This window comes from Phacochoerus africanus, chromosome 2, assembly GCF_016906955.1.
Source record: "Phacochoerus africanus isolate WHEZ1 chromosome 2, ROS_Pafr_v1, whole genome shotgun sequence".
Lineage (NCBI taxonomy): Eukaryota > Metazoa > Chordata > Mammalia > Artiodactyla > Suidae > Phacochoerus > Phacochoerus africanus.
Genome location: NC_062545.1, coordinates 264,319,327 through 264,339,703, shown reverse-complemented (window position 1 = coordinate 264,339,703; position 20,377 = coordinate 264,319,327). Strand labels below are relative to the sequence as shown.

Sequence of the window (20,377 nt, the reverse complement as noted above, 5' to 3'; positions counted from 1 at the left end):
GACAGTGCTAGGAGAGTTAATAACAGGGGTCTTAGGTTGGGGGGAAAAGGAAGACTTCCCCGAGGAAGCGCTACCCAAGCTGAGACCCAAGGATGAACAGCCACGGCCAGGTGAGGAGTGGAAGAATGGTCCAGGCAGAGAAATGAACATGTGTGATGACTCAGAGACAAAAGGACTGTTCTGGATGCTTTAACACAGGGCCTTAGAGATCATTAATCCAGACCAACACCATCCTTTCCTTTGTGGTTGTTATTCTTTCCAATTTATTTAGATTTTATTGTTTGGTAAAAATGGGCCTCTAGCAAAGGTATCCAGGCACAGGTAGGGTCCATGTTGGCCCAATCAGAATTCAAAGATAGGGACAGGGCCTGACTAATTGTTTGAAAGGAGGCTCTCATGATGAGAAGCAAGCAGTGTAAGCCTGCCAATGGTCCTGATAGCTTGGTGACATCACAGTCAGACAGATGGGTCAAGTAAAGGCCCTCTGTCAGCAACAGACATTCTCCAAGGGCCACCCATGCCAGAAGGCCCAGAGCAGATGAGGACTGGAGGAAGAGAATGAACAATGTCCCACTGGAAGGCTGGGCCTCATGCAGACTGAGAGCTACAGGGTGACAGCCTTTGTGTGGATAGGGTAGAGAGAGGCCAATCTGCCACCCATGGGATCCACTAGGAACTGGGCTCTGGAGCAATGCTGGCCCCTGGTGGATTTTCAGCCAAGGAGTTCTTTGGTTTTCACTGCCAGATGCCTCTCCAGCTCTGCAACTGTGTCGTCGGCCATTTGGCTGATCTGCAGAAACACAAAATGAGACAACCTGATAACTGGAGCTGGGAAGATGAAGAGGAGGAGGAGAAATAATTCAGAACTATGAAAGGTTATCTGGGAAATACTAATAATAATTATGGTGACAAAAGCTCACATGAATTGTGTTCCAGCCAGGCACTGTACTAAGATGTTACATACACACTCTTATTGATTCCTAACAGCAAGAGGGGACACCATGAGATACGTTATTATCCCGTTTCACAGAGGAGGAAACTGAGGCAGTTAAAATCACTTGTTCAGGACGCACAGCTAGAAAGCAGAAATGACTAAATTTAATCTTGGGTAGTTTGCACAGACAAAAATTCTTAACTACTATTACAGGGGACAGAGAAGCCAGCTTTATCTGTCCCTGAGGAGCCTCTGGAATTCCTACACCTCAGACACTCTGCTATACCAAGCTCTTGTATCAACTGATAAGGAGAATATTAAGATCCCAATGATTAAGCAGGAAAAAAAAAAGGGGGCTTGAAAAAAGATGAAGTACATCTGGTTAACAAACATGGAAAATTCAACAGACACTGAAGAAATGCAAATTAAAACAAGATATAATTTAGTTATCATAGTTAACAAAGTTTGATGTTGTGGTTTTTAATTACAATATTCAATGCCAGAGCTATGGTGAAGTGGATATATCACATATCACCAATAGGAATTCAAATTGATGCAAATGTTCTTACTATTTTTTAACCCCCAACTTCTCAACTGAGAAATTACCACATGAATGGAATCTGAAAAAAAAAAATGTTCTTAAATTCTAAACGCAAAGATATTTACTGAAACTTTATTTTTAATAATTACAAGTCAGAAAATTTTAAATGATAGCATATGTAACTGAATACATATAGCCATTAAAAGGGCTAAGACTGTCTATTTCTCATGGAGAGGGTATAAATATAAATAACATTCCAGTATATATTTCTGAAATGTCTGTTTTATAACAAGCATGGATTGCTCTTGTAATCAGAGAAAAAGAAATGTTTCAAGATATTATTTATAATATCATGGAAATATGCTCATGTTACCCTTGAATTAAAGAAAAAGCAGGAAATAAAAGTGTGTATATATACAGCAGAAACGATCTCAAATATGTTCAAAATACTCATATTTTTAAAACTGGAAGAAAATGTGTCAAAATATTAATAGTGATTATCTTTCAGGGATGGAAAGATGGGAAATGTATTATTCATGCTGGTGTCTGTCACATTCATCATAAAACTCAGCACATAGCAAGTGCTCAGGAAATATTTGTGAAAGGTATTATTAGTTTTCTGTGTTTTTCTGTATTCCCCATATTTTCTGCAATAAAATATACTCCCTCTAAGAAGAAAAACAAAACACAATTTAGTAAGCATTGCAGCCTCCGTCCTACGTCTAGGAGGGACCTAAGGCAGGAAGCCTTAGGCAGGAAGCTTGGAAGAGGCAGAATGGTGCCCAGGATCTGTGCGCTCAGCAGCACAGCAGCTGTCCAACATCTTTATTTGCAGACCACAGGCCTTGGCCAGGAACTGGGCAATAAATGCACTGGCAAGGGTAGAAACTAAAAAAGGATTTGGAGCAATTGGTCCCAGGCAAGGAGACAGCCAGACTCTCGCCATAGCAACAGCTGCTCATTTTGTAGTTGGGCACGCCGGAACAGGACCGGCTCAGGCCTGCTGCTCAGGCTCTCACTTGGCTGGCACAAACCCTGAGAGGCTTCTTTTGCCCTCACCCCCCAGCAGCTGGACCGCATGGGGTGTGCAGGGTGCCCAGCAGCACTGCAGCACCTGCAGGCTGGCAGCCTGGGACAGCCAGGAACCAGGGCTACAAGCCTCCTCTGGAAAAATGGCATCTGGGGAACACAGACTAGGACTGGGGAGAGGAAAAGGACTTAGAGGAACAGTTTGATAACGTGGGTTATGGGTTAAAGTCTCACTGGGGAAACAATGTGCAAGTCATTTCCCCACTTTGAGTCTCGGTTTCCTTAACTATCAAATGGGGATGATAGTCCCTTCCTCAGAGTTAAGTGTGAGGGCTAAACAAAATCATGAATGTGCAAGTATGTTTAAACTGGGTAATTGCTACATGCAAATACTGCTTGTGTTACTCTGATTTTTACCCACTTCCTGACTTCTTTTCAATTAATCGATTAGTGAAAATATTTACTTTCTTGGAGTTCCCGTCGTGGCTCAGCAGTTAACAAACCCGACTAGCATGCATGAGGATGCAGGTTTGATCCCTGGCCTTGCTCAGTGGGTTAAGGATCCAGCGTTGCTGTGAGCTGTGGTGAAGGTCACAGATGAGGCTCGGATGCCGTGTGCCCATGGCTCTGGTGTAGACCAGTGGCTACAGCTCCGATTGGACCCTTAGCCTGGGAACCTCCACATGCTGTGGGCACGGCCCAAAAAGACGAAAGAAAGAAAAGAAAGGAAGGAAGGAAGGGAGAAAATACTTACTTTCTGCCCTATTACAGGCATAAAACGTCCTTGGGGATAGTCTGCCTGTAAGTGCATCTTTTCCTTCTTAAAATAATGATGATTAAGAACAACCAGAATACTAACAACGGCTTCTATTTACTACATGTCAAACACTGGGCTGAAAACTTTACATGCATTATTTCACACAATCCTCAAAACATACAAATTACTATTATCCTCCTTTACTACAATGTGAATATTAATTTTTTCACCTGACAGTTGCACAACAGCTCACACAATGCAGAAGTGTTTTGTCCTCTGTCACTTCATTCAAATCCAACAACCTCACATATCTATACTATAAGGCAGGTAGAACAGGTATTACCCTCATTTTATTTATTTATTGTCTTTTTAGGGCTGCACCTGTGGCACATGGAGGTTCCCAGGCTAGGGGTCCGATCGGAACTACACCACAGCCACCGCAATGCGGGATCCAAGCCAAGTCTGCAACCCACACCACAGCTCATGGCAAAGCCGGATCCTTAACCCACCGAGCAAGGCCAGGGATTGAACCTGCATCCTTATGGATGCTAGTCAGATTCTTTTCTGCTGAGCCATGGTGAGAGCTCCTAGCCTCATTTCACAGAGGAGTAAACCAAAGCCTAAAATGTTACCTAACCTGCCCAGGATCACATAAAAGGTCAGTGTGTGACCGAGCAGAGAACTCACCCACGCTGGTTCCCTTGATTGTCAGTTTGGTGCTGCTACTTCCTCTGGGGAGCCCACAGAACCTGGCCTGTCCTCCCTCATCAAGGGGGGGCTGTGTTAGACTCATTAAGTCAATTCCGTCTCATATTCACAAAACTGTGAGTAAGGAGTAGGACCAACAAATAGTGCAAACCATTACTAAAGACCAGCAACCATACTAGCTACTTTTAACTATGCTGTGCTGTTTGGTCCTCTCACCAATCTTGTGAAATAGGCATTAATACTCCCACTTTAGAGATGAGGAAACAAAGCCTCAGGAAGGTAAAGCCATTTGCTGACCTTAACAACTGAGAAGTAAAACAGCCAGGATTTGATTTGTTGCTGCTGTTGTTGTTTGACTACACCCGAGACATGCAGAAATTCCCAGGCCAGGGATGAAACTCACACCACAGCAGCAACCTGAGTCACAGCAGTGACAATATCGGATCCTTAACCAGCTGAGCCATGAGGGAACTCTGAAAGAGCCCGGATTTGAATCCAGGCCAGTCTGACTCCACAGCAGGAGCCCTTTCCATGACAACATGTGCCTCACACAGATCATAACATCATCATCACTGTTGTCCTCACAATCAATATCATCACACGGGTTCCTGACATGTTCCAGAAAAGAAAAGGCAGAGACAGAAAAGCACAGAGCCTACCCCCGGGGCAAGCCTAGCTAGCAAAGCTCAGAGCACCCACAGTGTCACCGGCTGCTGCTTCCACCCACCAACTCACTCTCTCCAGCGTGCCTGCCTGTGGTCCACTAGGAGCCCTTCCCTCCTTCGGCTCCACTAGTACCAGCTTCACTTTGGAGCCGCTCTGTTTCTCAGAAAAAGGAGGCAGTGAAAGGATCTTGGCCGGATTTACTGGTGGTTTCTGCCAAGTGCTTTCATGTTCCACAGACCCATTTATAGCAAACTAAAGCAAAGGTGAAACAGCAGGCTGGCAGATGTCAGAGTCCCAAGCGGAAAGACCCCAGTCCTTCTTCAGCAGAGCTGGCCTGGGCTGGGAGTTGGGAAGGTTGCGGGGAAGAGGTGGGGGTCAGATGTGACGGCAGGGGCACCGCCAAAACTGAATCCTTTTATTCTTACATACCAAAGATGAAACACTTCTGTAATACAGGTTTTGGAAAAAAACTTTTAAAAGGAAAGCTCCACAAAGAATACAATTATAATTGTTCATAATCCAAATGACTATCATGAACATTTTGAAGTAAATAAGCTGCCAAGCTTTTCACATGCATGAAACTTTTTCATTATAAAAATGGAGTATTATGACACTATTGTGTAGCCTACCTTAAAAAAGTGTCTGTATTTTTATAACTGTCTATATTTAGAGATTCTAGTGAATGGATGTAAAACAAGCTATTGTCCTACTATCAGAAATTTAGACAGTTTCCAATTTTCTAGTATTATACATAATACATCAATGGACACCTCTGTAGATAAAAGATTCTTGATAACTTATTTTGGATAAATCCCGAAGTCAGAGAATCAGTAATGTATGGGTTTTGGTATATACTACCATATTATCCTCTAGAAGGGTATGGATTTATACAAAGAATATCTTAATCTTTTCTGTGGAGTGTAGAACTGAAAGCAATACTTCTAAGATAAGCAACATTTTAAATTCACATTACAAATTCTATGTTTGAGGAGTTCCCTAGTGGCCTATTGGTTAAGGATCTGGTGTTGTCACTGCTGTGGCACACATTCCATCCCTGGCCTGGGAGCTTCCACATGCCACAGATGTGGGGGAAAAAAACTAATTCTAGGTTAAAATGTTTGGGATTAGAAAAGGCAAAAATTCTTTTTAAATACACATATTCTAAACACCCTGCAAGTGATTTAGACAGTACATACCGAAAATCTTAAAAATATTCAATTCCTTCATGCCATAGTTCCACACATGAGACTCTATCCTAGGGAAGTCATCTCAACAAAGATTTATGTATAAAAATATTCACTGCAACCTTATTTATAATAACAAAAAAGTTTAAACAAACTAAATGTCCAACAAGAAGGCTTATGAAACTGAATTATGGTATAACCACAAGACGGACTATTTTGCAATCATTAGAATGTGGTTGTTTACGAAGCGTTTTTTAAGACACAGGAAAATGGTAATAGCTTTAATGCTAAACAGAAAATAAAAAGCTGGATTCAAAACTGTATGTAAACTACAAGCTTTCAATCATGTTAAAAACTGCGTAGTTTAAAAAGGGGGAGGGGGTGGAATATCCCAAATTATAAATGTAATAAAATTCATTGAGTAATAAAACAAAATTAAAAAAAGAAAGAAAATAATAATAATCAACGGTAATAAACACTGAAGAAAAAAAACTAATCTGAAGAGGAAGGTGAAAAGGTGGATGCTAATGAGTGAAGGCCTCTGGCAAGGTCTTTGTCAAGCAGATTTTTTTTTTTAGGGCCAACAAGTGGAAGTTCCAGGCTAGGGGTAGAAATGGAGCTGCAGCCACCAGCCTACCCACAGCCATAGCAACGTGGGATTCGAGCTGTGTCTGTGACCCACACCACAGGTCATGGCAACACTGGATCCTTAACCCACTGGGCGAGGCCAGGGATCAAACCTGCGTCCTCATGGATACTAGTTGCGTTGGTAACCTGCTGAGCTGCACCAGGAACTCCTGTTAAGCAGGTTTTACCAAGAGTGTTGGTATAGGAGTTTCCTTGTGGTGCAGTGTGTTAAAGACCTGGCATTGTCACTGCAGCAGCTTGGGTAGCTGCTGTAGTGTGGGTTCAATCCCTGACCAGGGAACTTCCACTTGCCACAGGTGCAGCTAAAAAAAAGAGTGCTAAAATGAAAAATCCAAAAAAAAAAAAAAGAACAAATCACACAAAACAAAAACCAGTACAAAAAGAGAAAGGATCAGCAATTACCAAAGGGAAGAGGGTGGAAGGAGGGTGAAATGGGTAAAGGGGGTCAACTGTAGGGTGATGGGGGGGAACTAAACTTTGGATGGTGAGCACACTGTGGTGCATGCAGAAGTCAAAATACAATGTATACATGACACATACAGTGTTACCAATCAATGCTAAATACATATTTTTTTTTAAACACAGGAAGACAGATTTAAAAAAAGAAGAAGAGTACTGGCTATCTGATCATTCTTCTTTTTTCAAGGAGCATGGGCTCTGATCCCTGAGGCAGATGCCAGATCTGCTGAGTGAGGAGGGCCTGACAGGCCCCCAAGGTCCACAGGAAGCAACAAAAAGCCAAGTGTCAATGGCAGAGATGGAATCCCCTGGGAGAGAGACAAGGAGCTGGCCCAGCTGGACTCTTACGAGGTCTGTTCAGTGCTCAGAAAAGGCCTGGCTGGTATACAAATCCCTCTTAGCTGACTCGGGGCAAGAGGAGGGCATGAAGAGGGCAAGCAACCCTTAAGGCAGGAATTGTACATCGCTTTTACAGAAGAAACAGTCTCCAAGGAGTCAAGTAACTTCCCCCAGGTCATAGGACATGAAGTGCAGAACAACCTCTTTCCAACCCTAGCACCATCACAGCAGCACACTGTAATGCTCCCAGGTCACTTCCTTTCCTGTCTGCTTCTGCACATCTGGGAAGCTTTTATTTTTTATTATTTTTGTCTTTTTAGGGCCACACTCCCGCATATGGAAGTTTCCAGGCTAGGGGTCGAATTGGAGCTGTAGCTGCCAGCCTACACCACAGCCACAGCAACACCAGATGATCCGAGCCAAGTCTGAGATCTACACTACAGCTCACAGCAATGCTGGATCCTTAACCCCCTGAGTGAGGCCAGGGATCGATCCCACATCCTCACGGATACTAGCTGGGTTTGTTAATGCTGCACCACCACAGGAACTCCTGGGGAGCTTTGTAAAAACACACTCCCACGAAGACCTACTGAATCAGAAAATGCAGGAGTAGGGCCAGCCAGCCATCTAAAACTCTCCCCCCGGAGTGACTGTGGTCTACTTTTTTTTTTTTTTCCCAAAGTCTTTCTTAAAGAAAAGCAAATAGTTCCCAGGGCTGCTGGGAGGTGGGGAGAAGAGCCCCCAACTAGCATTCTAACTGTGAATCTAACTGCGGGTCTAAGAGCAGAGAGAGTTAGTCCATTTATGGCCTTCTTGCCTCTCGCATCCTCCCTCTTTACTCCCCATCCTGTCCACACTCCTGTTTAATCTTCCTAAGATAATGCTTTTATTATAGACAAGGAGGCTTCAGGCAAATCCTTTATAAAAGGTTTGAACCCTTTATAATATATTATGCTAAACATTAAAAATTCTATCTCCTGAATTCTGGTAAACTCATCTTCCTGTCTTAATTCCACCAGTTCAAGCCATGTCATTTCCTGGTTGGATGTCTACAACAGCCTCCCTGCTTCCAGTAGTGCCCCTATACAATCTATTTTCCACCCAGCCACCACTGTCATCTTTTCAACACAAGTGTGACGCCCCCACTGTCCTAAAAAATAACTGTTCAAAGGAGTTAGTTCAAGTATCAGAATCACCTGGGGAGCGTTTTAAAATGCATTATTCTTGAGTCCCACCCTGACTCATTGACTTAATCTCTGAGAGCGAGGGGTGGGGGCATGTACCTGTATTTTTATTAGCTCCTCAAGTGATTGTAATACTATGAAAGATTATTGTTCGACAAACATTCACGGCCTCCCCCGGGCTTCCATGAACCCATATATTTCCTTGCCCCAGTGACTTGGACCATGTGATTTGTGGGGCCAGTGGGATATGACAAGAGCAGGTGCCTAATCTCTGAAGGCAAGTACACCAAGCCCAGCCTAGAACAGCTATATCTCACCTGACCCACAGAAACAAGAATAAGAACTCATGCTGGACATAGCAGTCACTGAGTTTTGAGGTAAGTTGCTATCCAGCATTTATATTGCGACCACAGACAACTGAAAAAGATGCAGGGCCAATGTGGGAACCTCTGAACATGTTCAAGTTCCAACTCCTCAACTTGGTATACAAGACCCACCAGGAACTGGCCACTCTGTCTTCTCTGACCACTTCCTAGTCTCACCCCAGTCCAAGCCCAGCGACCTGACAGAATGTGCTCGGTCCCATCACCATACCTTTGCCCATGCTGTTTCACTCTTGTCTCTCACTATTTCTCTCCAGTAGCTCCTAAGACTTGTTCAAGGGCCACAACTCAGTACACTAAGAACAGTGCTAAGTCCTCACTTCTCGGCACCCAGACAACCAAGCACAGACAGGAGAGCATCAGCACACGGGCTCTGAGGGCAGCCTGCCTGGGTATGGATCCCACTGCTACCATTTACCAGCGGTGTGACCTTGGGCAAGTTATGTACCTTCTGTGAACCCCAGTTTCCTCACCGCCTACCTCACAGCTTTGCAGTGACGAGGATAAGAGAGTGCAGTAAAGCGTTCGGCACAGAGCCTGGAACACAGTCAAGGGGCAACAGCTTCCTCTCCCTCCATATTCCCAGGGTCCAGCGCAGGGCTAGGCCCAGGACACTCAGCCAGTGTTGATCATGGCAGTGAAAGAGCTGGGGGTAGTCTCTTAACTGTCCTCACTTCAGACATGAACCAGTGATTTTCTGGGTCAGAATCCTAAATACTACATCGCTGGCAACAGTACCTGCTTCTCTATGAGCCTGAGGGTGTCCTCCGAGGCCTTGTCCTTTGACTTCTTCAGCTTGTTCATTGCGTTGGTCCGCACCTTCCGTAAAGACTCTTTGGCCTTGTTGGTGTTCTGTTTAGCCAGTTTCACCAGCATTTCCCTGTGCTCCCTCGTCACTCTGATAAAAGACAAAAGACCGTTCAAGAGCACCATCCCACACATTAACAGCCAGCCAAGAATTTAATGTCGCTTTGTTCAATAGCTCAGCAGTTCGTAACTTTAGTCGTTTTTGGTGGAGGATCTTTACATTTCTGACACCCTCCCGGGGATGCTCAGGGTCAAAGAACGTCCCTGGTGAGTTGGCTGAGGACGGCCAGTTAGAGCACTGCTTAAAAGCATGAGCAGGGAGTCCCGGCAGACCTGATGCCAAATCCTGGCCATGTCCCTTACCAGATGCATAACGGACTTCCTCATTATAGAGAGTTCCCATCTGTAAAACGGGGACTGTCAACACCTATTTTAAAGGGGTGGTGTCAAGGTTATGGCATGATGTGTGTGGGTTAAGGATCCGGCATTGCTGTGAGCTGTGGTGTAGCCTGGCGGCTACAGCTCCTATTAGACCTCTAGCCTGGGAACTTCCATATGCCGTGAGAGCGGCCCTAGAAAAGGCAAAAAGACAAAAAAAAAAAAAAAGAGAGACGAAATACATTTCTGCTGTTTTCACCATGGAGATGTGGGGGTTGCTTGTTGCTACAGCATTGTGCATCCTATCCTAATACACCACAAGGATCTGAAGAATGAGTGCAAGTCACCAGTACCGGCAGGGATTTCCTGGATGAAGAAGGAGCATGTGCACAGGCTTTAAGCTGCAAGGAGATCACATTCATGTGAGGAACTGACTGGAGCACAGAAAACAAAGAAAGGAGTAACAAGAGGCTGGAGAGCCTTGTCATAGAGGGTCTTGGAAGATCATGAACTCCCATTTTATGAAGAAAATAAGGTCCAAAGTAATTTGGTATCTTACACAAAGTCAAACTGAGAATGGCCTGTCTCAAAAGCTCAAGGTCTTAGTATGACAAAATTTATCTGCCTCCCGTCCTGAAATTAACATCCCTGGCATACGGTGCCTGACCCTCAAATCAATGTGATCCTGGGGATAGTCCCAAGTTCCGGGGTATATGTTCCATGTGAAACAGTGACAAGCAGGTCTTAAAAACTTAGTGGCATCTACCTGGTACTTTTTCCCTGAGAGGATGAGGGAATAATTAAAGAATTTTGAGAAAGGATAAGCTCTGAGGACAAAGTGAATGGCTGTGTGATAAATAAATCCTTCTGGACCCAGCTATTTGAAAGTATGTGCAAAATAAAAATAATCCTGGTTCCTACCGTTATTAAGCCCCTCAATACCAGGTAAGTACTGTAAGTCTATTACGTCACTGAACCTCACAACAACTCATCAAACTAGATCTGAAAACCCCCATTTTCCAGTGAGGAAACTGAGGCACACAGATGTCAAGCAACTTGCCCATGGGTCTGAGCGACAGAACTGGGATCCAAATCCAGATCTTCTGGCCTGTGTTCTTTCCACTTCTCCATGCTGCCTACCCCTTGCAATCTATTTCAAATAAACTATGCGCTGCTGCCATTACTTCTGCTTCCAGGCAGAAAGCTTTTTTCAAAGTCAGTAATATGAATCTTGGGACTGAAAAGGACAAAACCACCATGTCAGGAGTTTAGGGATTTGGATCAGATCTTGTTACTTTTACGGTTTTTAATTCATTGAACAAAAATCATGCTGACATGTTTAGGTCTCTTTTTTGTTCTGCCAAAGCATATGTCAGTATAAGGAAGGAACAGGAAAATTAAAACTTGATCCACTGATTCAAAAAACCTAATCCTGCTGAAATACTAGGAGGGGCAGAAAATAAATGATTCTAAGTCTGAAAGAAACCTCTTAAAATTCTCTACCGAGAAGTATTTCAATCTCTAGGTAGCCTGCTTTTTAGACAAAATTTAATAAAATAAAAAATTTATCTAACCCACTTCTTTTTCACTGAACTATTATATTTATATTTTACATTGAGGGGAAAAAAATCACACATTTAAAAATATATAAATTGGGGAGTTCCCGTCGTGGCTCAGCGGTTAGTGAACTCGACTAGTATCCATTAGGATGCGGGTTCAATCCCTGGCCTCATTCAGTAGGTTAAGGATCTGGTGTTGCCGTGAGCTATGGTGTAGGTTGCAGACACAGCTCAGATCCTGCATTGCTGTGGCTGTGGCATAGGCCGGGGGTGCAGCTCCAATTCGATCCCTAGCCTGGGAACTTCCATATGCCCTGGGTGAGGCACGACATTTGGGACTCAAAAAATCTTAAGAGTAAATGGCTGTATAAAGAAAATAAAACCATAATATATGTAATTTGGCCTAATAAAGTATATTTTTATATTTATTCATGTAAATGTGATCTCAGTACACTACTAACACCAGTTTCCATACATGGTAATATTCAATTATTGACACTGACAAAAATATTCCAGTTTCAGGATGCAAATACAAGGCAATAATCTAGGAGAGGGGAGGGCAGTGAGGAGGAGGGAAGACGGGGGGACAGGCACAGGAAGGGCTGAGAGGAAGAGAGGCATCAGTGTGCTGGTTCTGGGGGTTGAGCTACAAGTCATCCACAATACAAGATCAGAAGCAGTCAGGGCAATGGAAAGGACTGGTTCTGAGGTCAAGACAGAACTGTTTCCCATCCAGGTACTAACCAAGCCTGACCCTGCTTAGCTTCTGAGATCAGATGAGATGGGGCGCGTTCAGGGTGGTACGGCCGTAGACAAGACTGCCCTGTTTGATTCTGGTATCTATCACTCAGAGGCTGACTATCCTTGGGCAAGCTACTTAATCTTTCTCAGTTTCTTCGTCTTTCGAATGAAGATAATAAAAACACCTTACGGGGTGATTGGGAGAAAGAGACACAACATATATATAAGTACCAATTCAGATAGCAGCATATAGTAGCCTTGGATAAATGATAGCGTTTATGAATGTTTTAATCAAACACACTTAATTACTTCCTCATGAAACAACGAGGGCACATCTGTTTTAGAAAAGAAACATACTATATTATGGAAATATTTTAATTCCCTTCCAAACCAGTGATTAATACATCTGATCATCTCCATCTCGCATTCACAGGGTTCTGAGAGTATACGCTAGTTGCAGCCCAGGCTCTGGCCCCAGCCAGTTGGTTCTGAGCACCCGCGCTGCACTTGGCGAGCATTCCCTCATCAAGCACTGGCTGGGGCCTCTGTGTTCCCTGCCAGGTCCTGGGCCAGGCTGGGGAGTACCAGAGAGGAGGCAGGCCTGATCCAACTTCTCTAGAGGCTCGGCCCAGCAGTGTAGACAGACTTGTCAACCACTACTTAGGAAGAGCATGACTGCTGCCAGGACAGAGGGATGGGCCTTCTTCGGGGGGCGGGGGGGGGGTGGGTGGAGCGTGCCCAGAGTAGAGCTCATTCTGCCCTGCGATCTGGAAAATGCCCTGTAGATGCAGAGGAACTCATCAACTGCAGAAGAAAGGAAAGGGCACTTTAAGCAGAAGCACAGTGGGAGACACAATGGCAGGAAGGTGGGAGGCTGAAAAAGGTGCACCAGGGTCAAGTTTGTTCTGTAAGCCTAGGGTTTTCAAGTTCTTCTTTACCATGAAAGCATGCCTTCAAATAAAACCAAGGCAGAGGGCCCATTTATGAAACAGATAAAAAGAGAGCTATTTCAGGTAATGAGGGGAAGGGCACGGAGGGGAGGGGGTGGTCCCCATCACAGGCCTGTGAAACTGAACGCCACCCCGACTGCCCCCTGCTCTGGGTCTGCCCTTACTGACTCACTGACATTAGGCAAGGAATTTAAAAATCTCCGAGCCTGGCTCATCTCACCTGGAAAAAGGAACCGAAGATCAACTAACAAAATCCCCAGCATCGACCTTTCAGAGTTCTCATGAGGATTAGATGAGATAATATATGGAAAGCATACAGTGCAAATCCTGGTAGAATATAAACAATCAGAAAATGTATGCTGATTTTGTTGCTATCATTGTTTATGTTTTGGCAACTATGGGGGCATCTTCGAATAATGATGAGCTTATTCATGGAAGTTTCTACCAACAGGGAAATGACAGGGCAAACAATCCAAGCTCCAGCAAGATGACTTCTGGAGATTTGACTTGTGAGTTAACATCTCATGTACACTGCAAAATACAAATGTTCACAGCATGTAGCCATGAAATTTTCTTTCTGATATGAATTCACTCATTCAGTTTATAGTTTTATTCAGCAGCTATTTACTGTATATTTATTGTGTTCCAGCCACTATGTCACATACAAAGAATTTGGTATTATACACACATGAGTTTACAGTCTCAAGGAAGGTAGTCATTAAATAAATACAATTAATCATAAGTTACACCCAACAAAGACATACAGAGCTCTCTGAAAATAATAAGCAGGGGAAAGGAGTCTGACCAAGCTGTCCTTGTGGGACTCTAGGAAGAAAACGTGAAGATATTTAAGTTAAGGGATATTTAAGTCAGGATGAGTAAGAGTGGAGAAGCTGGGGGAAGATCCTTCCTAATGGGGGAAGAGCCCAGGGTAAACAAAGGCCTTTGTCCAGGGAAGGAGGGTACTGCTCTTGGGGAACTGAAGAACGGCAGTGTGGCTGCAGTACAGAAAGCAGGGCCGAAAGACTGTTTCCAGTGGGGAGGCTGGGGGGGGCTGGTAAGGGCGAGACTAGCACGCAGGCACTTCAGTGCCATTGTCAGGCTCATTAGATGCACAGATGGTTGAACACACACACACAAATGTGGGAGATACACACAGGGGAACAGGATTCAGCCTGAAAAGGAAGGACATTCTGCTACATGCTACAACATGGATAAACTTTGAAAAGGTTATGCTAAGTGAAATAAGCCAGACCGAAAAGGACAAATATATGATCCCACAAATAGAGGTACCTGACATAGTTAAATTCATAGACACAAAGTAAAATCGCAATTACCAGGGAACTGAGGATGAGGGAACGGGGAGCTGTTGTTTAATGGGTATAGGGTTTCAGTTTCGCAAGATGAAAAGAGTTCTGGTGACTGGCTGCACAACAATGTGAATGTTCTTAATACCATTGAACTGTACATTTAAAAGTACTGAAAAGGTAAATCTTTAATGTGTATCTTGCCACAATAGGAAAAAAAAAAAAAACAGTCTCAGTAGACTGTTTCTAAGAACAAGATGGAATATCACAGACGTCTGAGGCAAAGGAAATGTGGTCAGCTTTGTATTTTGTGCAGACAGCAATGTGCAAACCAGATCTGAGCACATGACAAGTCCACCCGGGAGCCTCTGGGCAGGCAGACGGGGAGCTCAGGCCCTAGCCCATAGAAGCTTCGTGGCCGGGTGATGAAGACAGCAGCCATTTCCGCTGGGGTCAGAGAGCCTCCCAGCATAAGGCAGGGGTTCTGACTGAGCTGGCAGGGTCACACTTTGTTTGTACAAACTCCTCCAGCAGGTCTTCCAGTAACATCCTGGATGGGGGCCTTCCTGTAAAATTCCTTGAGTGTGTCCCATGAACAATAAGCAGAGGGGCCTGCCCCGCCAGTAACTCACATGGCAGAGAATCCCCCTGACAGAAAGGATACTTCCTATTGTTTCAAGGAGAACGGGACATGTGCAAAACCACTCACCAGGTGTACAGCAGAGGAAGCTACGGTCAGCACGGCAACTACAGAGAAAACCAGTTATAATGTCAGACTTCCAAAGGATCTTTGGTCACTCAGAACTTAAAAAGGTAGAAAGACATGCTTTAAAGGCAAGAAGACCTAAGCTGGAATCCCAGCTCTGCCACTCATTAGCTTCAGAACTGTGAGCATGTTATTCAACTTCTCCAGACTAGTCTCGTGTAAATGAGAATAAAGACTAAGAAGGCGGAAGCACAGGATTACATGAAATGATGGTGGCAGCTCCGTGCAGGGCGGCCACTTTCTTACTCTTACCACAGAATTGCAAGGCTGGGCAACAGAGGACGTGAGCAGTGGGGGAGAACGCAGTCAAAAGGATTTAGTCACTAGGAGCTTAGGCTACTATGTGGCTGGTGAGCAGCCAGGGGCAGAACCAGGAGAGAGGAGAGCAGGGAATAGGGGCCGTGGGAGGCGTGAGCTCGGCTCCAGCAGCCGTGCTGCACGAGACAGGCTGAGGGAGAAGGGAGCCGTGCTTCCACAGAACAAACGGCCCAGGGAAACACGTCTCTGACGGCTCGAAGGAGAGCAAGCTTGCCCCCTCCTCCCTGGGCCACTGAGGCTCCCCCCCCCCCGCCCCCCGCCCCCTACAGCAGCAGGGTGTGCAATCAGCGGCAGACACATGCCCTGCTTTATTGTTTGCTGGTGGGCGCTGCCTAATGCCTCGGGGCCACTGGCCCTGAAGGAAATATTTTTGTTTGTGTAGCCCAGCCAGACTTCCTATGCTCCCAGGTCCACAATTCTCCCTCCCCTCTTTCCTCATCGGCCCCCCTGAGCCGCCCCCCCCCCCTCAGCTCCCCAGCCCATCTTACACACGCTACTATCTCATCCAGACAGGAGGTGTCCTTCTAGCCCAAAGGAAATCGTGCACACCCTTTGGAAGGATCTCTACCATCACAATACCTTTAGTTCTCATCTGCTTTCAAAGGCCTATCCTGTGACTGAGGCCAGCTAAACCAGACAGGCCATCCTGAAATATAGCCCAGCATGATGGAAAGACAGAGGAGGTTGAGGTCAGGGGTCACAGCTCCATATTCCCAGCTGAGTGACCTTGATTAAGTCCCCGGTTTTCTCCTTCCCTATCATCCTAGAAGCTGGAAACCCAAGTCCAGGGATAAGTGGAGGTAGCTCTCATGTACAGGACAAAGGGCTCAGGTTTGGGTGATCAAGTCAGACTTGATTTCCGCTTCCAGCTATGTCACTTACAGGTGGGATAACGGCAGACAATTGGTTTTTCCTCCCGAGATCACAAAGCATGTCGCGTGATGTGTTTAAGAGAACAGCCTCTGCAGCCAGACTGCCAGTGTTTGAGGCTCAGATCTATCACTGCTTAGCCGGATGACCCTGGGCAAGGATTTTACCTCTTTGCCTTAGTGTTCCCATCTGTCGAATGTGTATAACACCACTAAGTTAATGAGACTGCAGCACAGGATGAAAAGAATTACTCAGTGCGCTGGTTCATGGAGATGTGCTCAGTAACACTATCTGTTACTGTTTCCTCAACTGTAAAGGGGAGGAAGGTAATAAAAATGCTCTCTTTCTTCTTCCACAGTTGGTGTCAGGAGCGAATGAGAGATGATGGTTAAAGAATTCTGCATATGTAGGTACTGAGTATTTTAAAAGCTGTCAATCACATGGAGAACAGACTTGTGGTTGCCAAGGGGGAGCGGAGAGGGAGTGGGGTGGATTGGGAATTTGGGGTTAATAGATGCAAACTATTGCCTTTGAAATGGATAAGCAATGAGTATCCTGCTGTATAACACTGGGAATTGTATCTAGTCACTTATGATGGAGCATGATAATGTGAGAAAAAAGAATGTATACATGTATGTGTAACTGGGTCACCTTGCTGTACAGTAGAAAACTGACAGAACACTGTAAACCATCTATAATGGAAAAAAATAAAAATCATTCTAAAATTTTTTAAAAAGCTGTCAACCAGATTAATAATAAAAATAACAGTGATGTCTCCTAGAGAGAGAGCAGAGGACAATGGCTACAAGCTCAGGCTGAGAAAGACATCTGTTCTTCCCATTATTAACCTGTGACACCAGGCACAAAGAACTCCCTCCCCCTGTGACTCAGTCTCTTCATCTGTAAATAGGGGTATAATAACATATGTCCCTCTAAGACTGTTACAAATACCTTAGTTAATATACAAACAGCACCCGGGACAGCAGTGGACACGGGACACACTCACATTCACTCGTCCCATAAACACCAACTGCATTCTTGTACTTACTACCTGCTAGGTCCTGTTTCAGGGGCTGGGGAATATAGCAGCAAACAAAACTTCACATTCTAGTGAAGGAGAGAGTAAACATAAGTCTACGAAATGCCACTTAAGTGCTATGAAGAAAATAAAGCAAGACAGGGAGATAAGGAGGGACCTTATTACGATCACAGTAAGCGCCCGCTGACAACTGCCCGGACTTCCGGCCCCAATGCCATCTGCTCCCCTTCAATAACAACAACACTAACATTTGCAGAGCTCTTCCCACGTGCCAGGCTCTGAGATGACTATTAGCTTAGTGAACCTTCACATCACTCCTATGACCTAAGTGGTCTTATTACCTGGTTTTTACAGGTCAGAAAAGGGAGGCTCAGACAGATCAAGTAACATGCCCAAGGCCACTCAACAAGTTCCTGGTAGACCTGGGATCAGAGCCCAGGGCAGCCTGATTCGTGAATTCCAGACCTCCCTTACTGGTGCTAGACAAACCCAAGCAGCTCTTCCTACCAGCTGCAGGGATGAGGGGAGCACCGCTCTAACTGAGGCCCGCGTAGGTACACAGCTCCAGGCCACCCCTCCAGCTCCACTGCGTAAGGGCAGTGGGTAGAAAGGAGAAAGGGAGTCTCTAGAAGTCGGCAATGGGGCAGTGACCTGACCTCCAACGGCCAAGTGCCAGGTTCTGAAAGCAGGTACAGGACGGGGTGGGGGGGCAGGGGAAGGAGGCGCCACTTCTGCATTGGAGTTGCCGCAGCTTTCTCCTCAGCCCATGCTCCACACTTGGTTCCTGACCGCTCTTTCTGGTGTGTTTCAAACCGAACATTCGTGCAGGGAGGGAACCCCATTCCAAGCACTTGGGACCTGAAATAGTAGGAAGTGCTCCTAAAAAGCCACAGGCGGGCTGAGGAGAAAGCAGGCCTCCTCATACTGCACGGAGGCTCGCCTGGCCTGGACAGTTGAGAGACCACATACAGAAGTCCTCCAGCAGAATGAATGAATGAGTGAATGAATGGTCCTGGAAAGCAGGTAGGCAGTGGGCATGATAGGGCTGGAATAGCAGCTGTAGTTGCTCCAAAGTAGTTGGTGGCTGCCTCAGCACAGATGAGGTCACTAGGTGTCCTCCTCTGACTTTTTTTCTTTCAAGACCACTAACAGTCTGTAGGTGTGACGGTTGTGTAAAAAAAGGGTATTACCAATATTTCCTAGAATGTGCACGTTATACACACGATCTTTGTACAAGATCCACAAAGCCATACAGCAGCTAGACAGAGGCCACAGAGCTAGGAGGAAGGAGGTTCCAGGTCGGCAGCCTGAAGAGCAACATGACAGTGTGGCAAGAAAATGGGCCGTCAAAACAGATTCTATATGAACGATGACTCCTCTGCTTACAAATCTGTGACCTTGAGCAAATCACTTAAACTTTCTGACTCCAAGTTTCCTCATCTGAATTATACCTATCTCAAAAGGGTATTTCTCTGTAGGCACAAAAACAATGAGATCATCATGAAAAAATGTACAGATGATTTTGCTAAGCCAAAAAAAGCAAGTTTTGGCACTGTAGGTACTTAATCCCATTATGTAAATTAAATATGTGTGTGTGTTGTGTGTGTGTTTGTGTGTGTGTATGCGCATGCATCATTTAAAATCTGGAAGAATACATGTTAATCTTACCAACAGTTACTTCTAAGAAGACTACTTGGGGAACTACAAAAGAACATTTTATTTTTCTGTAGGATTTGAATTTTGGCAATAAATGTATATTATTTTTATAATTAAAAAAATGAAAATCATATATCTGTTAAGAGTCTCATATCCAGAACATAACAAGGATCTCCGACAACTCAACAACAAAAGTACAAAAAATCTAATTTTTAAAATGGGTGAAGGACCTGAATAGACATTTTTCTAAAGATGTATAGATGGCAAACACGCACATGAAAAGACACTCAACGTCATAAACATTAGGGAAATGCAAGTCAAAACTATCATGAGGAGCCACATCATACACTAGATGATAATAATAACAACAACAAGTGTTAGAAAGGAGACGCAGAAATCAGAACCCTTAAACATTACTTGCAGGTATGTAAAATGTACAGTCCCTGTGAAAAAGTTTGGTAGATCCTCAAAAAGTTAGAGTAATCATGTGACCCTGCAATTCCACTCATGTGTGTGTATATATATATAGGTATATATCTATATATAGATATATATCCAAGAGAACGGAAAACATGTTTATACAAAAGCTTGTGCAAATATGTTCAAAGCAGCATTATTCATAATAGCTAAAAGTGGAAACAACCCAAAAATTCATCAGCTTATCAATAGATAAATAAAATGTGGCACATCCACACAATAGAATGTTATTCAGCAATGAAAAAGAAAGTATTGATACATGCTATAACATGGATGAACCTTGGAAATATTTAATGCTAAGTGAAAGAAGCCAGACACAAAAGACCACATACAATGTGATTCCAGTCATACGAAATGTTCAGAATAGGAAAATCTAGAGACAGAAAGCAGAATGGTAGTGTCTACAGCAATCCTGGGGCCGGGGGTGACCTGGGGGTGAAGTGGGGAGTGACTGCCAGTGGGTTCAGGGTTTCTTTGTGGGGTGATGAAAGACATCCTAAAACTGAGTGTGGTGATAGTTTCACAACTCTCTGAATATACTAAAAACCACTGTAGTATACACTTTTTTCCTGTTTGTTTGTAGTATACACTTTAAATGGGTGAATTACATCTCAGTAAAGCTGTTAAAAATGCCATATGCCTAGCTGGTTCTCGTCATGGAACAGTACTTGCCTACA

At 44.5% G+C, this 20,377-nt stretch overlaps 1 protein-coding gene across 2 annotated transcripts in view; it reads right to left on the bottom strand.

Moving 5' to 3' along the window:
- Window positions 1–234: 234 nt before the first annotated feature.
- MRRF (mitochondrial ribosome recycling factor) overlaps window positions 235–20,377 on the bottom strand; it is a 59,139-nt gene continuing 38,996 nt past the window's right edge. For both annotated transcript variants that reach the window (XM_047768328.1, XM_047768327.1), the window contains exons 6-7: window positions 9,571–9,730; window positions 235–790 (exon numbers count right to left, since the gene is read on the bottom strand). In XM_047768328.1, coding sequence (XP_047624284.1) covers window positions 713–790; window positions 9,571–9,730 — 238 coding nt within the window. In that variant the 3' untranslated portion in view covers window positions 235–712. The remainder of the gene's footprint in view (window positions 791–9,570; window positions 9,731–20,377) is intronic.